This window comes from Pseudophryne corroboree, chromosome 12 (assembly GCF_028390025.1).
Source record: "Pseudophryne corroboree isolate aPseCor3 chromosome 12, aPseCor3.hap2, whole genome shotgun sequence".
Classification (NCBI taxonomy): domain Eukaryota; kingdom Metazoa; phylum Chordata; class Amphibia; order Anura; family Myobatrachidae; genus Pseudophryne; species Pseudophryne corroboree.
Window position 1 is genome coordinate 41,732,316 of NC_086455.1, and position 23,313 is coordinate 41,755,628.

The 23,313-nt window shown below is 48.0% G+C and overlaps 1 protein-coding gene across 4 annotated transcripts in view; it reads right to left on the bottom strand.

The window, feature by feature from the left end:
- KIAA0586 (KIAA0586 ortholog) overlaps positions 1-11,036 on the bottom strand; it is a 216,562-nt gene extending 205,526 nt beyond the window's left edge. For 2 of the 4 annotated variants that reach the window (XM_063947394.1, XM_063947396.1), the window contains exon 1: positions 10,451-11,035. In XM_063947394.1, the coding sequence (XP_063803464.1) occupies positions 10,451-10,946 (496 nt within the window). In that variant the 5' untranslated portion in view covers positions 10,947-11,035. Of the gene's footprint in view, positions 1-10,450 lie in introns of all 4 variants that reach the window. The other 2 variants (XM_063947395.1, XM_063947397.1) reach the window with 2 other exon arrangements.
- Positions 11,037-23,313: the final 12,277 nt, after the last annotated feature.

The window sequence follows — 23,313 nt, forward strand, 5'->3', positions numbered from 1 at the left end:
GGGGGGCCATGAAAAAATAAGATTTTACTCACCGGTAAATCTATTTCTCGTAGTCCGTAGTGGATGCTGGGAACTCCGTAAGCACCATGGGGAATAGCGGCTCCGCAGGAGACTGGGCACAACTAAAGAAAGCTTTAGGACTACCTGGTGTGCACTGGCTCCTCCCACTATGACCCTCCGCCAGACCTCAGTTAGGATACTGTGCCCGGAAGAGCGTACACAATAAGGAAGGATTTTGAATCCCGGGTAAGGTACATACCAGCCACACCAATCACACCGTACAACTCGTGATACTATACCCAGTTAACAGTATGAATATAACTGAGCCTCTGAAAGATGGCTCAACAATAACCCTTTAGTTAACAATAACTATGTACAAGTATTGCAGACAATCCGCACTTGGGATGGGCGCCCAGCATCCACTACGGACTACGAGAAATAGATTTACCGGTGAGTAAAATCTTATTTTCTCTGACGTCCTAGTGGATGCTGGGAACTCCGTAAGGACCATGGGGATTATACCAAAGCTCCCAAACGGGCGGGAGAGTGCGGATGACTCTGCAGCACCGAATGAGAGAACTCCAGGTCCTCCTCAGCCAGGGTATACATTTTGTAGAATTTTGCAAACGTGTTTGACCCTGACCAAGTAGCAGCTCGGCAAAGTTGTAAAGCCGAGACCCCTCGGGCAGCCGCCTAAGAAGAGCCCCCTTCCTTGTGGAATGGGCTTTTACAGATTTAGGATGCGGCAGTCCAGCCGCAGAATGCGCAAGCTGAATCGTACTACAGATCCAGCGAGCAATAGTCTGCTTAGAAGCAGGAGCACCCAGCTTGTTGGGTGCATACAGGATAAATAGCGAGTCAGTTTTCCTGATTCCAGCCGTCCTGGAAACATAAATTTTCAAGGCCCTGACTACGTCAAGTAACTTGGAATCCTCCAAGTCCCTAGTAGCCGCAGGCACCACAATAGGTTGGTTCAAGTGAAAAGCTGATACCACCTTAGGGAGAAACTGGGGACGAGTCCTCAATTCTGCCCTCTCCATATGGAAAATCAGAGAAGGGCTTTTACACGACAAAGCCGCCAATTCTGACACACGCCTGGCCGAAGCCAAGGCCAATAGCATGACCACCTTCCACGTGAGATATTTTAAATCTACGGTTTTAAGTGGTTCAAACCAATGCGATTTTAGAAAATCCAACACCACGTTGAGATCCCAATGTGCCACTGGAGGCACAAAAGGGGGCTGAATATGCAGCACTCCCTTTACAAAAGTCTGAACTTCAGGCAGTGAAGCCAGTTCTTTCTGGAAGAAAATCGACAGAGCCGAAATCTGGACCTTAATGAAACCCAATTTTAGGCCCATAGTCACTCCTGACTGTAGGAAGTGCAGAAATCGACCCAGCTGAAATTCCTCTGTTGGGGCCTTCCTGGCCTCACGCCACGCAACATATTTTCGCCAAATGCGGTGATAATGGTTTGCGGTTACTTCTTTTCTAGCTTTAATCAGCGTAGGAATGACTTCCTCCGGAATGCCCTTTTCCGTCAGGATCCGGCGTTCAACTGCCATGCCGTCAACGCAGCCGCGGTAAGTCTTGGAACAGACAGGGACCCTGCTGCAGCAGGTCCTGTCTGAGCGGTAGAGGCCCTGGGTCCTCTGAGATTATTTCTTGAAGTTCTGGGTACCAAGTTCTTCTTGGCCAATCCGGAACAACGAGCATAGTACTTACTCCTCTTTTCCTTATTATCCTCAGTACCTTGGGTATGAGAGGAAGAGGAGGGAACACATAAACCGACTGGTACACCCACGGTGTCACTAGAGCGTCCACAGCTATTGACTGAGGGTCTCTCGACCTGGCGCAATATCTTTCTAGCTTTTTGTTTAGGCGGGACGCCATCATGTCCACCTGTGGCCTTTCCCAACGGTTTACAATCAGTTGGAAGACTTCTGCATGAAGTCCCCACTCTCCCGGGTGTAGGTCATGTCTGCTGAGGAAGTCTGCTTCCCAGTTTTCAACTCCCGGCATGAACACTGCTGACAGTGCTAACACGTGATTTTCCGCCCATCGGAGAATCCTTGTGGCTTCTGCCACGCCATCCTGCTTCTTGTGCCGCCCTGTCGGTTTACATGGGCGACTGCCGTGATGTTGTCTGATTGGATCCGTACCGGCTGGTTTTGAAGCAGGGGTCTTGCCTGACTTAGGGCATTGTAAATGGCCCTTAGTTCCAGAATATTTATGTGTAGAGAAATCTCCTGATTTGACCATAGTCCCTGGAAGTTTCTTCCCTGTGTGACTGCCCCCCAGCCTCGAAGGCTGGCATCCGTGGTCACCAGGACCCAGTCCTGTATGCCGAATCTGCGGCCCTCTTGAAGATGAGCACTCTGCAGCCACTACAGCAGAGATACCCTGGTCCTTGGAGACAGGGTTATCAGCCGATGCATCTGAAGATGCGATCCGGACCACTTGTCCAACAGGTCCCACTGAAAAGTTCTTGCATGGAACCTGCCGAATGGAATTGCTTCGTAGGAAGCTACCATTTTTCCCAGGACTCGCGTGCAGTGATGCACCGACACCTGTTTTGGTTTCAGGAGGCCTCTGACTAGAGATGACAGCTCCTTGGCTTTCTCCTCCGGGAGAAACACTTTTTTCTGGTCTGTGTCCAGAACCATACCCAGGAACAGTAGACGCGTCGTAGGAACCAGCTGCGACTTTGGAATATTCAGAATCCAGCCGTGCTTTGTAGCACTTCCCGAGATAGTGCTACTCCGACGAACAACTGCTCTCTGGACCTCGCCTTTATAAGGAGATCGTCCAAGCACGGGATAATTATTTTGGCCATTACCTTGGTAAATACCCTCGGTGCCGGGGACAGACCAACGGCAACGTCTGGAATTGGTAATGACAATCCTGTACCACAATTTTGAGGTACTCCTGGTGAGGAAGGTAAATAGGGACATGCAGGTAAGCATCCTTGATGTCCAGTGATACCATGAAATTCTCCAGGCTTGCAATAATCGCCCTGAGCGATTCCATATTGAACTTGAACCTTCGTATATAAAAGTGTTCAAGGATTTCAATTTTAGAATGGGTCTCACCGAACCGTCTGGTTTCGGTACCCCAAACATTTTGGAATAGTAACCCCGGCCTTGTTGAAGGAGGGGTACCTTGATTTCACCTGCTGGAAGTACAGCTTGTGAATTTCCGCCAGTACTACCTCCCTTTCTCCGAGGGCAGCAGGCAAGGCTGATGTGAGGTAACAGCGAGGGGGAGTCGCCTTGAACTCCAGCTTGTATCCCTGTGATACTACTTGCAGAACCTAGGGATCCACCTGTGGGCAAGCCCGCTGGTCCCTGAAGCTCCCGAGACGCGAGCCCACCGCACTTGTCTCCACCTGTGGAGCCCCAGCATCATGCGGTGGACTCAGAGGAAGCGGGGGAAGATTTTTGATCCTGGGAACTGGCTGTCTGGTGCAGCTTTTTCCTTCTTCCCTTGTCTCTGTGCAGAAAGGAAGCGCCTTTGACTCGCTTGCTTTTCTGAAGCCGAAAGGACTGTACCTGATAATACAGTGCTTTCTTAGGCTGTGAGGAAACCTGAGGTAAAAAAATTTCTTCCCAGCTGTTGCTGTGGATACGAGGTCCCAGAGACCATCCCCAAACAATTCCTCACCCTTATAAGGCAGAATTTCCATGTGCCTTTTAAAGTCAGCATCACCTGTCCCCTGCCGGGTCTCTAATACCCTCCTGGCAGAATGGACATTGCATTAATTCTGGATGCCAGCCGGTAAATATCCCTCTGTGCATCCCTCATATATAAGACGACGTCTTTAATATGCTCTATGTTAGCAAAATATTATCCCTGTCTAGAGTATCAATATTATCTGACAGGGTATCAGACCACGCTGCAGCAGCACTATTCATGCTGAGGCAATTGCAGGTCTCAGTATTATACCTGAGTGTGTATATACAGACTTCAGGATAGCCTCCTGCTTTTTATCAGCAGGCTCCTTCAAAGTGGCCGTATCCTAAGACGGCAGTGCCACCTTTTATGACAAACGTGTGAGCGCCTTATCCACCCTAGGGGATATCTCCCGACGTGACCTATCCTCTGGCGGGAAAGGGTACGCCAGTAGTAACTTTTTAGAAATTACCAGTTTCTTATCGGGGGAACCCACGCTTCTTCACACACTTCATTCACTCATCTGATGGGGGAACAAAACACTGGCTGCTTTTTCTCCCCAAACATAAAACCCCTTTTATGTGGTACTTGGGTTAATGTCAGAAATGTGTAACACATTTTTAATTGCCGAGATCATGCAATGGATGTTCCTAGTGGATTGTGTATATGTCTCAACCTCGTCGACACTGGAGTCAGACTCCGTGTCGACATCTGTGTCTGCCATCTGAGGTAACGGGCTTTTTTGAGCCCCTGATGGCCTTTGAGACGCCTGGGCAAGCGCGGGCTGAGAAGCCGGCTGTCCCACAGCTGTTACGTCATCCAGTCTTTTATGTAAGGAGTTGACACTGTCGGTTAATACCTTCCACCTATCCATCCACTCTGGTGTCGGCCCCACAGGGGGCGACATCCCATTTATCGGCCTCTGCTCCGCCTCCACGTAACCTTCCTCATCCAACATGTCGACACAGCCGTACCGACACACCGCACACACACAGGGAATGCTCTGACTGAGGACAGGATCCCACAAAGTCCTTTGGGGAGACAGAGAGAGAGTATGCCAGCACACACCAGAGCGCTATATAATGCAGGGATTAACACTATAACTGAGTGATTTTTCCCCCAATAGCTGCTTGTATATACATATTCCGCCTAAATTTAGTGCCCCCCCTCTCTTTTTAACCCTTTGAGCCTGAAAACTAAAGGGGAGAGCCTGGGGAGCTGTCTTCCAGCTGCACTGTGAAGAAAAAATGGCGCCAGTGTGCTGAGGGAGATAGCCCCGCCCCTTTTTCGGCTGACTTTTCTCCCGCTTTTTTCATGGATTCTGGCAGGGGTAATTTATCACATATATAGCCCTGGGACTATATATTGTGATGATTTGACAGCCAAGGTGTTTACATTGCTGCTCAGGGCCCCCCCCCCCCACCCGAAGTCTTCTGCCGCCGATTTTCCGGACCATCTTCATGCTTCTGGCTCTGTAAGGGGGACGGCGGCGCGGCTCCGGGAACGAACACCAAGGTCGGGTCCTGCGGTCGATCCCTCTGGAGCTAATGGTTTCCAGTAGCCTAAGAAGCCCAAGCTAGCTATTTAAAATATCTCACGTGGAAGGTGGTCATGCTATTGGCCTTGGCTTCGGCCAGGCGTGTGTCAGAATTGGCGGCTTTGTCGTGTAAAAGCCCTTATCCGATTTTCCATATGGATAGGGCAGAATTGAGGACTCGTCCCCAGTTTCTCCCTGAGGTGGTATCAGCTTTTCACTTGAACCAACCTATTGTGGTGCCTGCGGCTACTAGGGACTTGGAGGATTCCAAGTTACTTGACGTAGTCAGGGCCTTGAAAATGTATGTTTCCAGTACGGCTGGAGTCAGGAAAACTGACTCGCTATTTATCCTGTATGCACCCAACAAGCTGGGTGCTCCTGCTTCTAAGCAGACTATTGCTTGCTGGATTTGTAGCACAATTCAGCTTGCGCATTCTGCGGCTGGACTGACGCATCCTAAATCTGTAAAAGCCCATTCCACAAGGAAGGGGGCTCTTCTTAGGCGGCTGCCCGAGGGGTCTCGGCTTTACAACTTTGCCGAGCTGCTACTTGGTCAGGGTCAAACACGTTTGCAAAATTCTACAAAATGTATACCCTGGCTGAGGAGGACCTTGAGTTCTCTCATTCGGTGCTGCAGAGTCTCCCGCCCGTTTGGGAGCTTTGGTATAATCCCCATGGTCCTTACGGAGTTCCCAGCATCCACTAGGACGTCAGAGAAAATAAGATTTTACTCACCGGTAAATCTATTTCTCGTAGTCCGTAGTGGATGCTGGGCGCCCATCCCAAGTGCGGATTGTCTGCAATACTTGTATATAGTTATTGCCTAACTAAAGGGTTATTGTTGTGCCATCTGTTGAGAGGCTCAGTTATATTTCATACTGTTAACTGGGTATAGTATCACGAGTTATACGGTGTGATTGGTGTGGCTGGTATGAGTCTTACCCGGGATTCAAAACCCTTCCTTATTGTGTCAGCTCTTCCGGGCACAGTATCCTAACTCAGGTCTGGCGGAGGGTCATAGTGGGAGGAGCCAGTGCACACCAGGTAGTCCTAAAGCTTTCTTTAGGTGTGCCCAGTCTCCTGCGGAGCCGCTATTCCCCATGGTGCTTACGGAGTTCCCAGCATCCACTAGGACGTCAGAGAAAAATATGACTTTAATTACCTACCGGTAAATCCTTTTCTCGTATTTCGAAAGGGGATACTGGGAATCCATTTAGTATCATGGGGTATAGACGGGTCCACCATGCCCTGACACAGCTTTAGCATTCTCTGACAGCAAAACTGTGTCAGGGCATGCTGGGATATATAGTTTCACAACAGCTGGAGGGCCGCAGTTTGGACAAGCCTGCTCTAGAGGGAGCTTTAACATTTCCTGTATAGCCAGAATTAGGGCTTCAATACCCTGAGCAAAATCGGGATCCCCACTAATGGGATCAAAGTCTTCCCCATCCTCCTGTATATCTCATCTGTATCAGAGAGTAGAGCAGGTAACCCACGCTTCTGTGGACCTGCATGAGAGAGGGGGGGCTGAGCTGCATCCGCCCTAGCAGCTAAATCTGCAACAGCTTGTTGTAGTAGCTGAGTCTTCTGCACATTAGCAGTGAGCTGGGATGACATATCTGACATCACAGTTTTTAGAGATCCTAGCCAGTGGGGCTCTGGACCCTCTCACCCAGCCCCTTCACTGATTTGTGAAGATTGGCTGCTTTGCTCACATTAAATAGATTCAGATGATAATGGAGAGAATCTGGTGTGGCATACACTGCACAGCTTGTGTTTACCCATGTTTCACAGTAAGCACAATAACATACACATACAGTTATATTGCAAACCTGCCCTACTGTACGTGAGAGGAGACACAGAGAGAGAGAGGACACCAGCACACCCCTAGCTGTACAGCCCCAATGAGGCCGTCAGCTAACTATATTCCAGTAAACACTAACAAATTATATCCAAGAGAGGACCCAGATAGTGTACAGTAGCGGCTCTCCCCCTTTCCTACACCCTGTACCAGATATCCAGTGTGACTGAGGAATCAGGAAGCGCTGTGTGTGCCGAGAATGGCTGCAGTAAGCAGAGGAAGGCGCCAAAATGCCTCAGGTCCCGCTCTGATGAGCTCCGCCCGCTCCAATAGTGCCGGAGCCACAATGACAGATTATACTGGCAAAGCCTCCATTTAGCTTAAAAACATCACAACAAGTGCTAGTCAAAGCGTTTTTGTGCCAGTCTACACGGGAGATCTTAGCAGGACCCCCCCCCCCCCCCCCCCGGGAGGGTCCCGTACGCCGCGCCCTTGGTCAGCCGCACAGTGAACCGGGGGACCCCCCTAGCCACCGATGTCACCTTCAGGCAGCGCAAGGCAAAAGTGGCCCGTGAATGCCCCCCCCCCCCCCCCCTAACTTCCACTGTGCAGGTAAAAAAGAAACTGAAGAAAACTCTCTGGAGCTCAGAGATGTGCATCCTCTCCTGAGGGCACGTTTTTCTAAACTGCCTGTGGGAGGGGCATAGAGGGGAGGAGCCAGCACATCCAGTTGAATAAATTTAAAGTGCACTGGCTCCTTTGGACCCCGTCTATACCCATCGTACTAGATTCCCCAATATCCCTTATGGATGCTAGAGAAAAGACATTATGGTATGAGACACGAGTTTTCCTAAAGGGCCCTCCAATTGTTTTTTATGTTTAAACATATCTGTCTATGGTTTTCATATTTGTCATTTCTGATATAGGTTGTATATGTGACGTGTATTATATAATTTCCTATGGTAATCCCGACAAACACTTTGGGGGGTATTATATTGTTTGAAAAGTCTGTTAGGAAAAAACAGACACCCAACTGACTTTTCAAACAATTGAATACCCCCCTTTGACTCACCTACTATGCAAATGTTTTGTTTGCTACTTCTGATATTTGCTGTTTTATTGAAGTTTCAATAAAAGAAATTGTTTTTAAAGAAAACCCTAAATGAATGCTATATGGTACAAGGATGGCAACCTCTGGCAAGTATGGTTCATTAGGTCGACAGTAAAACAGCAGACAGTGTCTAGGTCCACCCCAAAAGGTTGACATGAAATGGTCGACATTAGTTTTTTTTTTATAGGTTTGTGGGGTGTCAATTTTTAACTTTAAGCACATGGACCCCGATTTAGTGTACTGCTTCGCTAGCCACGCTTCGTGCAAAGTGCCTCTCTGTACTCAGCACCGGATACCATTCCCAATCATAGTCCACGTGAATGGTAAAATACAAAAAAGTTATAAAAATAAGAAAAATTGTGAAAAACTCATGTCGATCATTGTCACACTAACCTTTTTACATCGAACTAGAGACCAAATACCAGCTGTGGCACCTCCCCAACTGTTATGGATGTAAAGGTTCCAGCGTGTAAGATCAGCCTGAGGTTACAGGGCATACTGTTATCTGTGATTACACAAAAACTTGGGAGCAATCTATTGGTTCAGCATAAGTTACGATTCAGAGATGTATGTATCACCGATGTTGGTGGACTGCGTAATCGCAGGGCCCATTCTGCACATGCATAACAAGTCCTGTGAGAACACACACACACTGCCCCTAAGCCAACTGGAGGCGAGGCAGTGCTGCCCGCGTTTCTAGAAAACAGCGGTCGCGATGATAATCTGAACTCAGATCGAAGCGTCTTTTTCCTACAGATGTCTTCTGCGGGCATAAGCTGCTGCTGTGCAAAACCATCCATCTCTGAATCAGGCCCAGAGATAGGTAACTGGATAAACCTCAGGGGCTACATGGGTGGCCCTGTAATCATACCTGCGTACTTTGGAGGTGCCCTTTCTGGAAGACGCCCAGAGAAGAGACGCTATATGCCACATGGGGGGGGGGGTGTTCCAGCTGCCAGTCAACTGAAATGCCATGATTCACGGGTCTGTGTGGAGAGGGAGAGGCTAAATTATGTGACTTTGCATAATTTAGCACCGCCCCTCCATACGGCACTTAGGGGGGTAATTCCAAGTTGATCGCAGCAGGAATTTTGTTAGCAGTTGGGCAAAACCATGTGCACTGCAGGGGAGGCAGATATAACATGTGCAGAGAGAGTTAGATTTGGGTGGGTTATTTTATTTCTGTGCAGGGTAAATGCTGGCTGCTTTATTTTTACACTGCAAATTAGATTGCAGATTGAACACACCCCACCCAAATCTAACTCTCTCTGCACATGTTACATCTGCCCTCCCCCTGCAGTGCACATGGTTTTGCCCAACTGCGAACAAAGGAGGTCATTCCGAGTTGTTCGGTCGCAAGGCGATTTTAGCAGAGTTGCTCACGCTAAGCCGCCGCCTACTGGGAGTGAATCTTAGCTTCTTAAAATTGCGAACGAAAGATTCGCAATATTGCGATTACAAACTTCTTAGCAGTTTCAGAGTAGCTTCAGACTTACTCGGCATCTGCGATCAGTTCAGTCAGTGTCGTTCCTGGTTTGACGTCACAAACACACCCAGCGTTCGCCCAGACACTCCTCCGTTTCTCCAGCCACTCCCGCGTTTTTTCCGGAAACGGTAGCGTTTTTACCCACACGCACATAAAACGGCCTGTTTCCGCCCAGTAACACCCATTTCCTGTCAATCACACTACGATCGCCTGAGCGATGAAAAAGCCGTGAGTAAAAATACTAACTTCATAGCAAATTTACTTGGCGCAGTCGCAGTGCGGACATTGCGCATGCGCACTAAGCGGAAAATCGCTGCGATGCGATGAAATTTACCGAGCGAACAACTTGGAATGAGGGCCAAAGTTCCTGCTGCGATCAACTTGGAATTACCCCCTTAGTGTATAAGTCTCCTCATTCTGCCTGCTTCACTGGGTGGAATGCGGGAACTGTGAACACTCTTCTATGGGTGTGTGGGTTTGCCCAAAAAAATTGTAGAAATTATGCCTGTAACCTTCGTAAGGGACACACATTACCTATGATTTTAGGAACAGGTTAAAACAATACATTTAATTAATCAAACAAACATCCATCTGTAATTAAAGCAGGCATTTCAATGTTTACAGGCGGCAATAAAGCAAGGTATAAAGTGAAGGCTTGTAGTCCAAAATGGTCCCCTAGGGCCACCTATTGTTTAGAATGATTACCAGATTAAAGCATAGGGGCAGATTTAACAAGTGATAGTTAAGATTAGTAACGCGTGATAACAAGAATATAATTTGTTCTTAAATCCGCCCCATAGTATGGTATTCTTTTTTACACAGATCATTTTCGTATGGTCATACCTGGCGCGCCATCCGTTAGGGAGAATCTGACTGCAGGATACCGGTTAGCCGGTAGAGCCGGAGGGACATACGTAGGACCCCGCTTCTTTAAAGCAAAGTCTGGGAAATGGGCCGGTAGCTCCCGCAGACTCTTCGCTGAGATGTGTACCTGGCCTTCCCCAATATCATGGTGCCCTGCAGACCCTGGATTACCATGCCCCACCTTCCTCGCTGATCCCTCTGAGGGTCCCACCTGACTGTGCCCCATTCTGTCACTGGAAACCCCCACGGGATGAGCACCCACCTGCCCACCTCCTGCCACACTTTGGGCACTCAGCACCAGCTGGCTGATATTACCTGTCCCTTGCTCCCCATTAGCAGTGAGTGGTCTGCTTCCCTCTGCTGCCCCCTTTCCCTGGGGTCCTGCCACATGCACACTGGTGGAACGGATTAGTACATCACTAGCAGTGGTGCTGGCCACTGAGTCTAAGCTAATGTCTGAGGATTCTTCCCCCATTGCTATCCGGGACTAGTACTGCTGTTACCCGGTCACTTCCCGCTGCTAGGCAGCCAATCATCACTCAGGGGGGAAACAAATACAAGAGCACTAGTCTTCAATGTTTGCCATTCCTTCGAAAGTTTCCATTAAAAGAGAATGAGAATGCGTATAATAATATTATAAAAAGGGACAACATTATAGTACTGGCGGTAGCCATATTTCCGAAGACCAATATGTACTGGGAACACATGAAATGTCCTCACAAATATGTCTTCCACAGTGGAGACAAAACTAACCAGACTAAATTGGTCTCTTGCAATGAGCTCTGTAGTTGCTAGTTGCTTGTTGCCTACAAACAATAACTGTTAGAAAGTCCGTGGAAGATTGTGTTCCGGCAGAAACAACAACATTCTCGTTTGTGACCGTGTGTGCTTCTCGGTCATCATTGACTATAGTAGCAGATTTCAGTTTTGTAATCACGGTCATTGTATAAAATATACACCAGAAAGTGTAATATCCACTACATTATCTGACCAGAAATGTTCTTGTCACAAATCAATGGGGAATTAAAATCTTTTCGAACTGATACAGATGCATTCATTTAACCACTAGCAACCATTTAAATTCTGCCATTTTTGTATTTAAGTTCAGAAAATGATATAGGTTCACCAGCATTTATTAAGCCTGACCCTTTCTCATTTATTTAATGTATTCCCCATCAGTACATCGATCATAATTTATACAGCATTAGGTTTAAACATGAAAGGGTTCCATACCCTCCAACCTTTTTGGCAGGTACAGTACCTTTTTTTTAAGGTCTGTACCGATTTTTGGCTCTCCGAACTTCCTTTGAAAGTATAGGAAAAGGGGCCCGTGGACACACCCCCTTTTCGAATTTGTACCGATTTTTATGTGTAAAATGTTGGAAGGTATAGGGTTCACCATCAGTGATTCACATTGAGGGCATGAAACGATGGGAATCCACTGATTGCCTGAACGGGATGTAGTTATGTGACCGGCGGTCGGGAGACTGACGCCGGGTTCCCGATTGAAAGCCAGACAGTTGGCATGCCGACTAACAGGGACTATTCCTAATCGTGGGTGTCCACTACACCCATAGAGTGGGAATAGAACCTGTGGTAATCGCAGCGAGACACCGTGCCCGCTGTATGGCGAGTGCAGCGAGCCCCAAGGGGCTTTTTTTGCGCTCACCTTCCCCACGGTAATCTAAACCCCTGGATCCTGGCGTTGGTATGGTGACCGGCGCAATCCCAAACGCCAGTCACCCATGCTCAACCTGTTTGAACTAGAGATGAGCGGGTTCGGTTCCCAGAGAACCGAACCCCCCCGAGACTTCACTACCCGAGCCCGGATCCGAGTCAGGCTCGGGTTTTCCCACCTGACTCAGAAACTAGAACAAGGCAAAACGTCATCATCCCGCTGTCGAATTCTCGCAGGGTTTGGATTCCATATAAGGAGCCGCGCGTCCCCGCCATTTTCACTCCTGCATTGGAGAGTGTAGAGAGAGGACGTGTTTCCGTTCTCAGTTTCCTGCATCAGTTCAGTGGTATTGTCTTGTGCTGCATCAGACCCGTCACAGTGGTTGTGTCCTCTGCTGCCATATGTCCAGTGCTGCTGTATAAGTCCAGTCCAGTGGTGCTGTCTTGTGCTGCATCAGTTCAGTGGTGGTGTATTGTGCTGCATCAGTCCAGTCACAGTGGTGGTGTCCTCTGCTGCCATATGTCCAGTGGTGCTGTATAAGTCCAGTCCATTGCAGTGGTGCTGTGTTATCCTGCATCAGTCCACTGGTGTTGTCCCTGTGCTGCCGTATATGTCCAGTGATACTGCCATATATGTCCAGCGGTACTGCCGTATAAATCCAGTGATACTTCTGTATAATTCCACTGGTACTGGCGTATAATTGCAGCGGTACTGGCGTATAAATCCAGTCCAGTGATACTGCCGTATATGTCTAGTGGTACTGCAGTATAATTCCAGTGGTACTGCCATATAATTCCAGTGATACTGCCATATAATTCCAGTGGTACTGTCGTATAATTCCAGCAGTACTGGTGCATAAATCCAGTCCAGTGATACTGCTGTATATGTCCAGTGATACTGCCGTATAATTCCAGTGGTACTGCCGTATAATTCCAGTGATACTGCTGTATAATTCCAGTGGTACTGGCATATAATTCCAGCGGTACTGGCGTATAAATCCAGTCAAGTGATACTGCCGTATATGTCCAGTGGTACTGCTGTATAAGTCCAGTGGTACTGCCGTATAATTCCAGTGATATTGGCGTATAATTCCAGCAGTACTGGCGTAAAAATCCAGTCCAGTGATACTGCCGTATATGTGCAGTGGTACTGCCGTATAAATCCAGTGGTACTGCCGTATGTGTCCAGTGGTACTGCCGTATAATTCCAGTGGTACTTGTGTATAAATCCAGTGATACTGTCGTATAATTCCAGTGGTACTAGCGTATAATTCCAGTCCAGTGATATTGCCGTATATGTCCAGTGGTACTACCGTATAATTCCAATGGTACTGCAGTATAATTCCAGTGAAACTGCCATATAATTCCAGTGGTACTGGCATATAATTCCAGCGGTACTGGCGTATAAATCCAGTCCAGTAATACTGCCGTATATGTCCAGTGGTACTGCTGTTTAAGTCCAGTGGTACTGCCGTAAAATTCCAGTGGTACTGGCATATAATTCGAGCGATACTGTCGTATAAATCCAGTCCAGTGAAACTGCCGTATATGTCCAGTGGTACTGCCGTATGATTCCAGTGGTACTGCCGTATAATTCCAGTGATACCGTCGTATAATTCCAGTGATCCTGACGTATAATTCCAGTGGTACTGGCGTTTAAGTCCAGTGATACTGCGTATAATTCCAGTGGTAATGGCGTATAATTCCAGCGGTACTGCCGTATAAATCCAGTCCAGTGATACTGCCGTATATGTCCAGTGGTACTGCTGTATAATTCTAATGGTACTGCCATATAATTCCAGTGATCCTGCCATATAATTCCAGTGGTACTGGTGTATAATTCCAGCAGTACTGGCAAATACATCCAGTCCAGTGATACTGCCGTATATGTCCAGTGGTACTGCCGTTGTACTGTCATATAATTCCAGTAATACTGCCGTATAATCCCAGTGATCCTGCCGTATATTTCCAGTGGTACTGGCGTATAAATCCAGTGATACTGCTGTATAATTCCAGTGGTACTGCCATATAAATCCAGTCCAGTGGTGCTGCCATATAAGTTCAGTGGTGCTGTCCTGTGCTGTATATTATTTACTCCAAATAAAGGGGTTATTAATATTTAATCCAAATAATTTTCACAGGGTTTGCCCTGTGTGGTGTAGTGTTACACCCTCCTGTACCTCATATTGTTATATAACTCCAGAAAGATAATGGAGAACAAAAATTTGGAGGATAAAATAGGGAAAGATCAAGAACCACTTCCTCCTAGTGCTGAAGCTGCTGCCACTAGTCATGACATAGATGATGAAATGCCATCAACGTCATCTGCCAAGGCCGATGCCCAATGTGATAGTAGAGGGCATGTAAAATCCAAAAAGCCAAAGTTCAGTAAAATACCCCAAAAAATAAATTTAAATGGTCTGAGGAGAAACGTACACCAGGATGAGGATATGGGTGTTGTTGGCGCTGAGGAGGAAGTTGACGAAGAGGATTCTGATGGTGATGTGGTTTGTTTAAATCAGGCACTGGGGGAGACACCTGTTGTCCGTGGGATGAATAACACCATTTTAATGCCTGGGCAAAATACCAAAAAAGCCACCTCTTCGGTGAGGAATGATTTCTCCACAAATCCGGACAACAGGTGTCAAGCCGTGTGTTGCCTCTGTCAATCTGTAATAAGTAGGGGTAAGGACGTTAACCACCTAGGAACATCCTCCCTTATACGTCACCTGGAGCGCATTCATCAGAAGTCAATGTCAAGTTGTGTAACTTTGGGTAAGAACGTAAGCAGTCCACTAACACCTAAATCCCTTCTTCCTCTTGTACCCAAGCTCCTGCAAGCCACAACACCAACTCCCTCAACTTCAATTTCCTCCTCAGTCAGGAACGTCAGTAGTCCTGCAGGCAATGTCACTGGCAAGACTGAGGAGTCCTCTCCTAACTGGGATTCCTCAGGAGGATCCTTGAGTGGTACACCTACTGCTGCTGTTGCTGCCGCTGCTGTTATTGCTGCTAAAAGTGGATCGTCCACCAAATCCCATCTAGGTTCCTCTTCACTAGGCAGGCGATAATGTACAGAGACGTCAAAAAAAGTGTCCTCAGTGTCCTCAAAAATGCAGTTATACCCACTGTCCACTTAACCACGGACATGTGGCCAAGTGGACCAGGGCAGACTAAGGACTTTATGACTGTGACAGCCCACTGGGTAGATGTATTGCCTCCCGCAGCAACAACAACAGCAGCGGCACCAGTAGCACCCCAATCACATACAATTGCATCCACAGGCCCCCTCATTATTACCCGTGAAGTCACCTGTGTATGCAAAAAGGGCGCCGGTACTTACTGAAAAAAGGAGATTATGAAAAGGCAGATGCTGCTGCTGCTCCCAGTTTATAAGGATAATTGCATTCCTTACAAAAGACAACAAGAGAAACTTACAGGAAAATAAATCCCTATATCAAACCATTGCCCATAAACAGGGGCGGATTGGGAACAAAAAGTGGCCCTGGAAAAATTTGTACTAGTGGCCCCACATGGGCAACACCAGAGGTGTAAGGTCTAGCCATGGGCCATGGCAGCAGCACCCCCCCCCCCCCCCCCCCCAAGACTTTCCAGATAGTGGGCATGTCCAGCATCAAGGGGGAAGTTAAAAAGAAATAAAATTAAATATTATGAGCACATTATATGATACACCTTCAGAATTTAGGAAACTATCATTCTTTAGAAAGATATATTTTCTTGCTTATTACACCAACCGTATCACAATCACTATTCACTCAATCTTATATGTCAGCCAAGCAGGCAGAGAGAGCATACACTAGTTCATCTGCAATCACCGGCTAAGTGGCAAAGTAATTTTCATATATGCAGATTATTTTGCATCTTATTCATTATGTCTATAAAAAGGACCACATGTCCTCAAACAAAACAGGCCCCGCAGGTGCGTCGGCCCACCGGGGATCTTCCCTGTAAACCCTATGGCCAATCCGCCTCTGCCCATAAATAATAATAATTATAAAACTACATACATTCAAATTTATAAAAGATATTTTTAATAAATCTTTTATTCCCAGAAAGAATTTCAATAAAAATATATATAATGCTGCAGCATATATTAAAATACAATTAACATATAGTAAACACATATTCAAATTCGATTGACTGTGCCAGAGACGATAACCTCCATATGGTTCCGGTATGAATGGTCGACCATGTTATGGTCGACAGTCATTAGGTCGACCACTATTGGTCGACATTGACATGGTCGACATGGACACATGGTCGACACATGAAAATGGTCGACACGTGAAAGGTCGACATATGAAAAGGTCGACATGAGTTTTTTTACTTTTTTTGGTGTCGTTTTTTGCGTAAAGTGACTGGGAACCCCAATTAGTGCACCGCGTCCCCTCGCATGGCTCGCTTCGCTCGCCATGCTTCGGGCATGGTGCCTTCGCTCCGCTACCGCTTCGCTCGGCACACTTTACCGTTCCAACCGTAGTCCATGTGGATCGTAAAGTATGGAAAAGTTCCCCAAAAGAAAAAAAAGTTAAAAAACTCATGTCGACCTTTCCATGTGTCGACCTTTCATGTGTCGACCATTTTCATGTGTCGATCATGTGTCCATGTCGACCATGTCAATGTCGACCAATAGTGGTCGACCTAATGACTGTCGACCATAACATGGCCGACCATGTGAACGGGGGTGTGGTTCATCAAATCGACATTGTCTAAGTCGACAATGTTTAGGTCGACCACTATAGGTCGACAGTCACTAGGTCGACATGGATGGAAGGTCGACAGGGTTTCTAGGTCGACATGTGCTAGGTCGACAGGTCTAAAGGTCGACATGAGGATTTATTTATTTTTTTGGTGTCGTTTTCTTCGTAGAGTGACCGGGATCCCAAATTAGTGCACCGCGTCCCCTCGCATGGCTCGCTTCGCTCGCCATGCTTCGGGCATGGTGCCTTCGCTCCGCTACCGCTTCGCTCGGCACACTTTACCGTTCCAATCGTAATCCACGTGGATCGTTAAGTATGAAAAAATTCAAAAAAAGAAAAAAAATGTGAAAAACCCATGTCGACCTTTAGACCTGTCGACCTAGCACATGTCGACCTAGAAACCCTGTCGACCTTCCATCCATGTCGACCTAGTGACTGTCGACCTATAGTGGTCGACCTAAACATTGTCGACCTAGACACTGTCGATCTTCAGACCGGATCCCGTGAAGGGATACCCCTCCATATCACTGATGCATTGGGCTGAGAAATCATCCACACAGTGTTTGCAATACGGGCCAATACCAGCAGAGGGAGCCTGAACACTGTGAATGAACCTATTGAGTCATCAGAAGTAACTCCACTATACCTGTCAAATAGGTATTATACCAGTAGAGGGAGCCTGATCACTGGATCACCATAAGCGTTGCATTACTCTGGAGGTGACGTAATAGCAAGTATGTATGGTAATTACCAGCGATTCCATTGATGTGTGCACACATGCAGGGCCGTAACTACGTGTGTGCCAAGTGGGCTTGGCACACAGCGCAGTTGCCCTGAGGGCGCACGGCCAGCGGCATGTAATTAGTCAAATTGACTCATTACATGCCGCCTCTGAAGTCTGCGCCGTGCGCCGCCGCCGCACTGGGGAGGAGAGCTACAGCGCTGGGCAGCGGAGAAGGAGGAGGGGGACTGGAGCCGCAGCAGCGCTATTTCATTGGTAGTAAGCGCCGCTGCAGCAGCCCCCTCTCCTTCCGTATTGGCTGCCCGGCGCTGCTGTGGATGCTGGGATGCGGTTCCTCCATCCCAGCATCCACGGCAGCGCCGGGCAGCCAATACGGAAGGAGAGGGGACAGCTGCAGCGGCGCTTACTACTAATGAAATAGCGCTGCTGCGGCTGTAGTCCCCCTTCCTCCTCCTCCTTCTCACCTGCCTGCACCGAGGGAGCTGCACGAGGAGCCTGTCAGCGGGGAGATGGTAAGTATCTCTCTCTCTCTCTCTCTCTCTCTCTCTCTCTCTCTCTCTCTCTCTCTCTTTCTCTCTCTCTCTCTCTCTCTCTCTCTCTCACTCAGGGGGACACCGTCTGCCATAATGTGTAAAAAGGGGGCCTGGCTGCCGCAATGTGTAAAAAGGGGGACTGGCTGCCGCAATGTGTAAAAAGGGGGCCTGGCTGCCGCAATGTGTAAAAAGGGGGACTGGCTGCCGTAATGTGTAAAAAGGGGGCTTGGCTGCCGTAATGTGTAAAAAGGGGGCCTGGCTGCCGCAATGTGTAAAAAGGGGGACTGGCTGCCGCAATGTGTAAAAAGGGGGACTGGCTGCCGCAATGTGTAAAAATGGGGACTGGCTGCCGTAATGTGTAAAAAGGGGGACTGGCTGCCGTAATGTGTAAAAAGGGGGACTGGCTTGTCAGCGTCCGGAGTCTTACCGGTACGCTGGGGCCGCGGGGCTGGCTTCCTTGGCGTTGTGCGGGCAGCGGCGGAGGTGGGCTGCTGCGCCGAATCCGTGGGCAGCAGTAGCGGCGGTGAGGGGGTCCGCTCGTGGTGGTGGGACGCCGCTACAGCGGGTCGCTCTTGCTGAACCGTTGCTTGGAGACCAGGGGCAGTGAGCAATGTGGTTTTGCAAAAAGGTCTGCATTACTGGGCGCCGCCATGTTGGAGACCAAGTTTTAAGCATAGTTCCTGTTTCCTGTTTCTTCCAGCCAATCCAGGGGAAGCTCTCCCTATAAAAGGGGGCTGGTTTAGGACAGGGATGCCAGTGCTTCAAGTTACAACCCTGTTGTAGGTGCTTTAGCCTGTGCTCCCAGGATTCCTGCTGTATCCTGGTTCCTCCTGATCCTGCTTGGTCGGTTCTCTGTTGCTGCTGCAGCCCTGCCGTTTTTAGCCTGCTACTGCCTGTGGAAGCGCTCCTGGAAAACCCGGTCCAGTAAGACTCTTTAGGCACAGTCGGCTCCGGGTCTTCTGCCTCGTCTTTCAAGCCACACTCCACAGATCCCCTTCACCAGCCACGCCTTTGTACCACTGACCACAGCCTGCAGATTATCTTCAAGCCTCGTTTTCCAAACCACAGTTCACAGTCCTTGTCTCCAGCCACGTTTTCAACTACCATCCACAGTTCCACAGTTCATCATCTACAGTCTCGTCTTTCGAATCACAGTCCGCAGTTCTTCACCTCCAGCCACGTCTTTAACCATTGTGCTTCAGCCTCGGTTCTCTACCTCAGCCCTGTACATAATAAATACTTCCCATTGACTCTCAAACCTCGCCTACGTTCTTCATTGCTCCGTGTCCCATGCGAAGGAACTATATCCAGCCCCCTCATCTGGTTCATTCACAGCCTGCTACCTCCTCGGGCAAATCTCAGCTGCCGGATCCTTAAACCCTGCCAGACGTGACAGTAAGCACTGGCCCAATGGATTCGACGGGTGATCAGGCCTCAGGAGGGGATTCAACTGCAGATATCTGGTCTTGCTTAAGTAAGCAGGAGGCCACACAATCTCAAATCGTGCAGTTCATGCAGAGTATGTCCGAACGTCTCGATTCTCTCTGTGTTGCCATGACGGCCCCTCAAGTATCTACAGCTGCTCCCACATTGGCACTTCCGGTCCCGCTTCCTCCTGTACCAGTACCACTTCCATGTTTGCATTTGCCACCTCCCAGTAAATTTGATGGGAATCCAAAACAATGCCGCGGGTTTCTTAACCAGTGCGAAATCCAGTTCGAACTACAGTTGGCCAACTTCCCATCAGCACGAACCAAAGTAGCCTATATAATTTCTTTCCTTACCGGGCAAGCGTTGGAATGGACTTCACCTTTGTGGGAGAGGATGGATCCCATCTTATCTAACTATCCAGAATTCATGGCCACCTTTCGAAGAATCTTTGACGAACCGGGCAGGACTTCTGCCGCTTCATTGGAGATCCTGCGCCTGCGTCAGGGCACGCGTACGGTCAGTCAGTACGTGATCCAGTTTCGCACCCTTTCCTCAGAACTGAACTGGAACGAGGAGGCTCTCATTGCAGCTTTCTGGAACGGTCTCTCTGAAAAGATCAAAGATGACCTCGCAACTCAGGACGTACCTGATAAGTTGGATAAACTAATTTCTTTATGCAATAAGTTAGATCTGAGGTACAGAGAACGCTGTATGGAGAGGTTGCGGTCAGATCGCCCTAAGCCTAGAGTTGTTCTTCCACCAATATCATCATCACCAACTGTGGAAGAACCCATGCAGATTAAACGCTCCCACCTCTCCAATGAAGAACGTCAGAGACGGCGACAAGGGAACCTCTGCCTGTATTGTGGTGCATCTGATCACTTTGTTAAAACTTGCAGTCTACGTCCGGGAAACGCCCGCTCCTAGTTTGTGCTGGAGAGGTCAAGCTAGGAGAATTCTCAGAATTACATACCAAGAAAGAGTCTGTCCTGTTAACCCAATTGGAGCTCCCTTCTTCTTCTCTTCTCATCCCTGCACTACTCGACTCCGGAGCCGCCGAAAGCTTCATTACGTCAGCTCTGGTCAAACGATCTGGAATACAAACGGTTCCTTTGGATCGTACCATTTCTGTTACTGCAGTGGATGGAAGTTATATCCCAGAGGGTATTATATCCTTTCGTACTATTCCTCTCAAGATGAAGGTCGGAGTTCTCCATTCAGAAGAAATCTCTTTCCTTGTAATTCCTAAAGCCTCTCATAAACTAATCCTAGGGTTTCCATGGTTAAACAGACACAATCCCCACATTGATTGGCAGACTATGGATGTTCTCTCTTGGGGACAAGACTGCTTTCAGAACTGTTTACCTTCTATTAGACCTCTCTGTTCTTCCAACCCTTCCAGCCTTCCTGTGGAGTACCAATCTTTTCAAGATGTTTTCAGTAAGCATGGGGCGGACACCTTGCCTCCGCATCGTACTTGGGATTGTCCCATTGAGCTAGTACCCGGTAAGACTCCTCCCCGAGGTCGAATTTACCCTCTCTCACTTCCCGAGACACAGGCCATGTCGGCGTATATACGGGAGAACTTGGAGAAAGGGTTCATCAGGTCTTCTACATCTCCGGCCGGAGCAGGGTTTTTCTTCGTCAAAAAGAAGGATGGGGGGTTGCGGCCCTGTATTGGCTATAGAGGTCTCAATGACATAACAATTAAGAACAGATATCCGTTGCCTCTGATTCCAGAACTGTTCGACCATATTAAAGGAGCTACTGTATTTACTAAGTTGGACTTACGGGGGGCCTACAATCTTATACGTATTCGCCCAGGGGACGAATGGAAGACGGCATTTAATACCCGCGATGGCCATTACAAATACCTGGTAATGCCTTTTGGCCTATGTAACGCCCCAGCCGTCTTTCAAGAGTTCGTTAACGAAATCTTCAGAGATCTCCTCTATGACTGCTTGGTAGTGTATCTGAATGACATCCTCATTTTTTCTAGGGATCTGAAGACCCACCGGGAACAAGTCAAAGAAGTATTAACTCGTTTACGAAGGAATCAGTTATTCTGTAAATTAGAGAAGTGCACCTTTGAAGTACCCACGATTCCATTCCTCGGTTACATTCTTTCTGAGCAGAGGTTACAGATGGACCCCGCTAAAGTCCAAGCGATTCAGGATTGGGCACTTCCAGCTACCCTTAAAGGAATTCAACGTTTCCTAAGGTTTGCTAACTTCTACCGAAGATTCATTCAAAATTATTCTTCTGGCATAGCTCCTATAACCGCATTAACTAGGAAGGGAGCTGATCCTGCCAAGTGGTCTTTGGAGGCTTTTTCATCTTTAAAGGAGGCCTTCACGACTGCTCCAGTTCTTCGACAACCCGATCTCAGCCGTCCTTTCTTGGTGGAGGTTGATGCCTCTACTGTAGGAGTAGGAGCAGTATTATCCCAGCTTTTCGAGGACAAGAAGGTCCATACTTGTGCGTTCTTCTCGCGAAGATTCTCCCCCGCTGAACAGAATTACGCTATTGGGGAACAGGAATTACTGGCAATTAAGTTGGCCTTTGAGGAGTGGAGGTATTTGTTGGAGGGAGCTCAGCATCCAATTTCGGTGACCACGGATCACAAGAACCTCCTGTATCTACAGTCAGCCCGATGTCTGAACCCATGCCAAGCAAGATGGGCACTCTTCTTTACCCGTTTTAATTTTAAACTCAGTTACCGACCAGGTTCCCTCAACAAAAAGGCAGATGCATTATCTCGCTCCCTAAGTTCAGAAGAACCCTCTGACCGTTCAAAAGAGCAATTTATCCTGGAATCCACCTCTTTTTCTGCAACTAATACCTCTCCACTTCCTCCTCCAGGGAAGATCTTCGTTGCACCAAATCTTTGCAAAAAACTTCTTACATGGGCTCATTCCTCCTCCTTTATGGGCCATGCGGGGGGTCATAAGACACTTAAATTCATTCAGCGCTCCTACTGGTGGCCTCATCTCAGGACTGACGTTCAGGAATTCGTAGCTGTCTGTCCAAAATGTGCCCAGCACAAAAGTCCCAAAGGTCCACCAGCCGGGTTACTCCATCCTTTGCCGGTACCACTAAGACCATGGACGCATATTTCTATGGACTTTATTACAGATTTACCTATGTCTGGTGGGCGGAACACCGTATGGGTCATAGTTGACCGATTCTCTAAAATGGCACACTTTGTTCCTCTGGCTAATCTTCCATCTGCATCCCAGTTGGCAAAATTGTTTATAGCAGAGATCTTTCGACTCCATGGTCTACCCCAGGAAATCGTGTCTGATAGAGGTCCTCAATTTGTGGCCAGGTTTTGGAGATCCCTATGTTCTGCTCTTGGCGTGAAATTAAACTTCTCCTCAGGATATCATCCTCAAACGGATGGTCAAACAGAGAGAGTGAACCAGGATCTGGAGACTTTTCTGCGTTTATTCATGTCCTCCTCACAGGACGACTGGTTGGACTTCCTCCCATTTACAGAATTTGCCCATAACAATCTTTATCACTCTGCCACAAAATCTTCTCCATTCTTCATTAATTATGGTTACCATCCAAGAGTTCCTGACTTCCAACTTCTGCCTACGCTCGAGGTTCCGGCCGCAGAGTCAACACTTCGTCAATTTACTGAAGCCTGGAAACAAGTTCACAAGACTTTGCTCAAGACATCCAAGAGATATAAGACCTATGCAGATCTGAAACGAAAAGCTGTACCAAGCCTTA